The 5,430-nt window shown below is 52.1% G+C and overlaps 2 protein-coding genes across 2 annotated transcripts; both read right to left on the minus strand.

Moving 5' to 3' along the window:
* Positions 1-203: 203 nt before the first annotated feature.
* DQ04_00171050 (hypothetical protein) lies at positions 204-3,593 on the minus strand (the record flags this gene model as incomplete). The annotated part of the gene is made up of 1 exon (XM_009308340.1): positions 204-3,593. One exon carries the CDS (start codon positions 3,591-3,593, stop codon positions 204-206), a length of 3,390 nt encoding a protein of 1,129 aa, XP_009306615.1.
* A 281-nt stretch (positions 3,594-3,874) lies between these two features.
* On the minus strand, positions 3,875-5,233 carry DQ04_00171060 (hypothetical protein; the record flags this gene model as incomplete). The annotated part of the gene is made up of 1 exon (XM_009308341.1): positions 3,875-5,233. One exon carries the CDS (start codon positions 5,231-5,233, stop codon positions 3,875-3,877), a length of 1,359 nt encoding a protein of 452 aa, XP_009306616.1.
* Between the last annotated feature and the right edge of the window lie 197 nt (positions 5,234-5,430).

Consider the following 5,430-nt stretch of genomic DNA (forward strand, 5'->3'; position numbering starts at 1 on the left):
ATATATATATATATATATGCAATCGACAACTCTGCTACCCTTCCCCCTACCCCCGCCCTCCAAAAGTAGATGGAAAAAAAGGCATATTATTATACCCCCTATGGTTGTCTTTTCCAATGCCTTCCCTTTGGCTTTATTTCATATATGTTCTCCTCAATCACAACACAAATAAACGGTGACACGAGTCAGAAATTAGACCGGTGTTATGAAACTGAGCGCTTTTCGCGCACAAACCTACCATTTCCCTCGGGTATTCGCGGAGGTTCAGGTGGGTAGAGTGGTGGCTTTCTTGGTCGACTGCTCTCGCGGTGCACAGTACTTTTGTGTGTCCTATGCTCTCTGCCGCCGTTGCTCTTGCCACACACACGACTTTCCAGGTGGAGATCAGAGGTAGAACCACGTCTTTCCGTACCGGTATGGGGTCTTTTTTCATCCCGATTCATCTGATAATGCCTCTGTTGAAAAGCGTAGTTACGGGCTGCCCCAGCCACCCGCCCCCCACTACCGTGTTTTCGTTCTTTAGCCCCGGTTGTATGCATGCGCTGCGCCTGGTTTTCCATCTCGTCAGGTGTAAGACGTTCACGCCGTCGTTGATCCCGTCGCAACTCATCCAGCAGTTCGCTAAAGAGATGTGTTTTATGCCACTTGTTCCAGAACTCCTCGTACAAGCGCGTTGTGGCCCATCCTATTCCTTCCCGTGATGAATCAAGCGCACGCCGGGCACGCCTCCTGGGAGTTGTACCCGAGGAGCTTTGCGCTCTTTCCGCACGGCGCAGAAGTGCTCCGTACCGTGCTTGAATGTCAGTCAGAAGCGGCTCCACATCTACACGACGTGGTGATGCACGTCGTCTGCAATGATGTTCTTCATTATCCGCCGTTTCATCCTCCACCACACTCTGGAACGCCCGCTCATACTCCTCAAGACTGGGGTACAGCCCAAGCTTCTTTCGCAGTAGGCATCGCAGCTCTGCCACCTCCCAAGGCCACACATCCTTGGATCCGTCAGTGCTGCTGTCATGGTCACGATCACTCAACGGCTTTATATTGAGAGAAGAGGAACCTCGGCGAACCGCCACCCCTGGACAATATGGAGAAAAATCAGAGTTGGGGTGACTATCCGACCTCGTAGTTCCCTGTCGAGCTCGGCCTTGCAGTTTTGACGTAGAATTGTTGTTGCTGTTGATGCTGCCGCTGCAGCTGCGGAAGACGTGCGTGGTGCTCGGCCTGTTAGGCAGCAGAGTCTCCAGGTTAGTGTGACTACCATGAAACACACCTTTGGCTTCCTCCGTTTGAACTCGGCAAATACCACGCTGTTTGGCGATGGAAGGCACGCCGGGGCGTGACATCTTTCCTGCGGAGACTGGCGTGGCCTTCTTGCTGTCGCTATCATCCCTTACAGGCACCACCGAAGGCAATGGACAGACACTGCTGACAGTAGATGCAGTTGAATTAGTTTTCTGAGAAGTTCCCTTTCCCTTTGGATGTAGTGACGGAGTCGGTGGGACCTTCCATGTATCACTGCTCTGCGTTGTAGAAGAATCCACTCGGTGCATCTTGAGTGGCAGTGATTCAACTTGGGGGGATGATTCGGTAGTTTGGAGGGCACCAGCATAAGAGCTATTACTCTTGGCTTTCGTACGTAGTCTAGTCTTTGCTGCAGTCCTATACCCACGGCGTCTATCACCTTGTTTATTTTTACCACCATCATCATCTTTATCATAATCATCATCATCACTAGTCTCGTCAGCACCGAACGAAGTAAGACTTGTGGCGCCGCTGTTCGCATCTGATTCAGAAACCGTGTCAGGGCCCTCATCGTCACTTTTTCTCGGACACGTACCTTCCAAACGCGGTGGTGTACAGCCTGGTGTTAATTCGAGCGTGGAGCACGTACCCGCTTGGACCGAATGTGCGCCTCCCAACGTGGAACGTGCGACAGAAGGGTGACGCCCTGTTTGTCCCGCCGAGGAAGCAGAGCAGAGCGAGGCGTTTTCATCAGATACCTCCATGTCAGACGCCACAGGACACCGACCGAGAGCCTTGCAGTATGAATCATAAGAACTGTACGCGAGGGATGCGTCTGCCAGTGGACTTTCATCGCACTCAATAAAGCGATTAGTGGCCACCCACATTCTTGTCAGCTGTTCCAGCTCCCTTGCCCGGCCAGCCGAAGAAGAGTTCGGCAACACGAGACCCCACAAATGCCGAGAAGCATCACTGTGGTTTCTTAAGGTCCCTCCTTGCGCCATGGTGTCCCTATCCATGGGATATCCGTAAACAACAACATTCTCCACCGCATACAATGGAAGGGAGTCAATACGAAGAGCCCCACGCAATAAGACACCAACGGCAGCACACTGATTAGAACGCCCTTCAAATAAGGGCAACCGAAGAAGGCATTGAGTGAGTGTTGCTTCGCTGTTTTCTCGCAGTACTACGTGGCAGAGCCCAAAATCCTCCACCTGGCTACGATCGGGATCTGTAGTAGGATTACTCTGAAACTCCTCGCGATGTCCCTCTTTTTCAGGTCCTTTACTAGAATGAGCGCCGCTCTCTCCCCAAAATAGGTCACACGCACTCAGCGACAACTGTGCTTGATCACGAGCCACCACAATAGCCTTGCCAGATGAATTTAGCCCAGCATCTGAGGCTTCAAAGACGCATTCATGGGCAGAACAGCGAGCATTCTCCGTAAGGAGGAGGCTACTTTGCTTATGACAAGTGTTCTCCACACTCGAATCTCTGATTTCTAGGTTTCCCCTTCCTTTAACCCAAACACCCCTCTGATTTTGGTCAAAGACACTTCGGATAACCACTGCGCTGCTCCTGTCTCCCACGACGAGACTATAACCACCGCATCGGGCAATAGTCATGTAATTTGCCTCCAGTGTTGCTCCATCAAGAAGTGCTAGGGCAGTAGATACCACACCAGGACCTGAAAAGCTACTGTTAAAGATTGTCAGACTTGTGCATCCACGGGCTGTCATGGCAGGTACTTCATTACTTCCAGCCATCCCTGCTGCTCCACAATCGTGGTCAAAGTCACATTCGGAAAAGGTACATACACCCTCCATTGCAAGGTGCACACTAGCAAAAGGCGAAGGTGGCGGTATTCTAACATCTTGGCACGTTACTGAGGCTCCGAAACGGCACTGGGAAAATAAAACAGGGCCCCTTCCCGCAACCTCCACGCGGTTTGCAAACCAAACACCATGAAATGCAAGGGGTGCACTGGAGTTGATTCGAATTGGTTGTTGCAAGGTCGCCATCGCCGACCCTCTTTCTCTCCTATTCAAACTATACTCTTTTTCAGGGTCTTCCACCACCTCAGTCTCATCATTAGCAAAAGATGCACTAAGTATGAGGCATGAAGCTGTGTTCTCTATGACTCCGTGGCCGTACTTTCCTGTTGATAGACAAAGACGAGATGATTGACTGCTTGGTAGCTTCCTCAACTCTTCTGCAAGTGAGTGAGGCGTCACATATACCATCGGCCAGGCAGTTGCGTCGCGCATAAACGTGGCAATAGCCGACTGCAAGGCAGAGGAGTCCTGCGACACGTCTGCGTCTGATTCGTCGACTCCTCCCCCCATGACCCCTAACGGAGGGTTGAAAGAAGAGCAAGACTTGTAATTACTTCTATCCCCTCTACATTATAAAAAAAAAAAGTAACCGAGAAAAAGAGAACATAATGCATGACAGGATGCGCCTTTCTCCGTAGAGGAGGGAAACATAGCAATAATAACCCCCCCCCTCNAAAAAAAAAAACAGAGTCACCCACCCGCAGACCCCCACCCCCAAAGATCGCAAAAGCCGCGTCCGCAGAGCCCATTACATGTATGGACACCATCATAACCAGCCACCAACACAACACTCACTTCTCAGGTGGGAATTGCTCTTGGCGAAGGTCTACACGACGCTCGGCTACTATAGAAGCCACCTCCTGCAGATCACTGGAGGAATACGGTGAGTCCCGCTCAGGGATGAAGCCCCACTGCAGCAGCCACGCCGCCCGACCCTCCCCTGACGTTACGGACATACCACCTCCACCTGGCAGGCGCTGGTTCGGGTTTATTGTTGGAGATGCGTAGCAGAGCGTGAGCTCCTCCCCCTTCTGGATTTCTCGAATGCTGAATGTATGCAGAAATGGTTCGTATAACAACTCAGAGGGAACACCAGCCAAGAGGTTGTCAAACACATCAATTCCACAGAAACTCTCTTCTGTGGCCATTGTGTAATAACAATTGGGTTCCGGGTGGTGATTGAGCTTGTCCACCACAGGGATTAGGGTCGCAGCGCCGGCACGCCGCGACAACACCAAACTCACCCACCAGAGATATTCGTCTCTTGAGAGACGCTCACACAGATACGAACTCAGTGGTAGGCCACCCATATCGCGATGAAAGTAATTCCACAAGTGGATTGCGGGACTACTAATGTTGTTGTTTCCTTCCAGCACCTCCGTGTTGATCTTTTTCTTCTGTGGCAGCATCATCTTCGCCATCTTGGCGTCGCTGACGAGCCGATTAATCTCCCCCAACTCCAGGAACGGCAAGTTGTTGCTTGGTGCGACAGACTTCTTCAAGTAGTCCACGTACCCAGCATGTGAAGGGTGCCAGCCGTCCGGATTCACGCCGTCACCAGCCGCCACAAGCTGTCCCACCAATTCCTCCACGTGCATAAAGAAGGAAGTCAGTGGATCGTTCGAGGGCGGTGGTTGCGCAAAAAAAATAGCCGCCACTGGCAAGCTCAACAGAAAAACGCCAGGCAGAATGCGCTGGGTGGCCACGAAGGTGATCCCCCGCACGGCACTCTTTGATTGCGGCTGTGACAACGTCAGGAAGGGTGAAACAACAGCTTTTAAGTCCTCCATGGCACTTTGCACAAACAAGAGATCGTCCTCATTGACTGGCCACACTGACTGCATCGTATCCTTCTGGTGACTGTCATTACCAAGCCGCCAGCGGCGGTGTGCCGCCTTCGCCAAGCCGCTGCGCCAGCGACGCAGTGCCGACGCGCCCATGTTAAGCTCCCGACAGAAGAAGTCCAACACGGCCTCGCCGTCCGCCACCAGCGAGACATCCAGCGGTAGTTCGTTGTGAGACGCTTCATACCGATGGCTGTGTGCAGCGCCAGTCGCTGCTGTCTCCCCTGCCTCCTTGTAGAGCCGTGCAATCGCGGGCAGTGAGCAGTGGAGGTTGCGGAGCAGCAGCGAGGCCCCTGCGCGAGACATATTCGCCTCACAAGCGCTACAAACAGTCAGCAGCACTTGAAGTAGTATAAATCAAACGCATACGAAAACCAAAAAAAAAAAGAATAAAAAAAAAGAGAAAGCTGTGCTTGAGGTAGCCACCCAGGATAGCGCAGCTTTGGATATGACGCACGACAAAAAAAAGGGTAGGGGAATGGACAAACCTCGGGAAGGGGGGG

The sequence above is a fragment of the Trypanosoma grayi genome (assembly GCF_000691245.1).
Source record: "Trypanosoma grayi strain ANR4 Tgr_17_V1, whole genome shotgun sequence".
Lineage (NCBI taxonomy): Eukaryota > Euglenozoa > Kinetoplastea > Trypanosomatida > Trypanosomatidae > Trypanosoma > Trypanosoma grayi.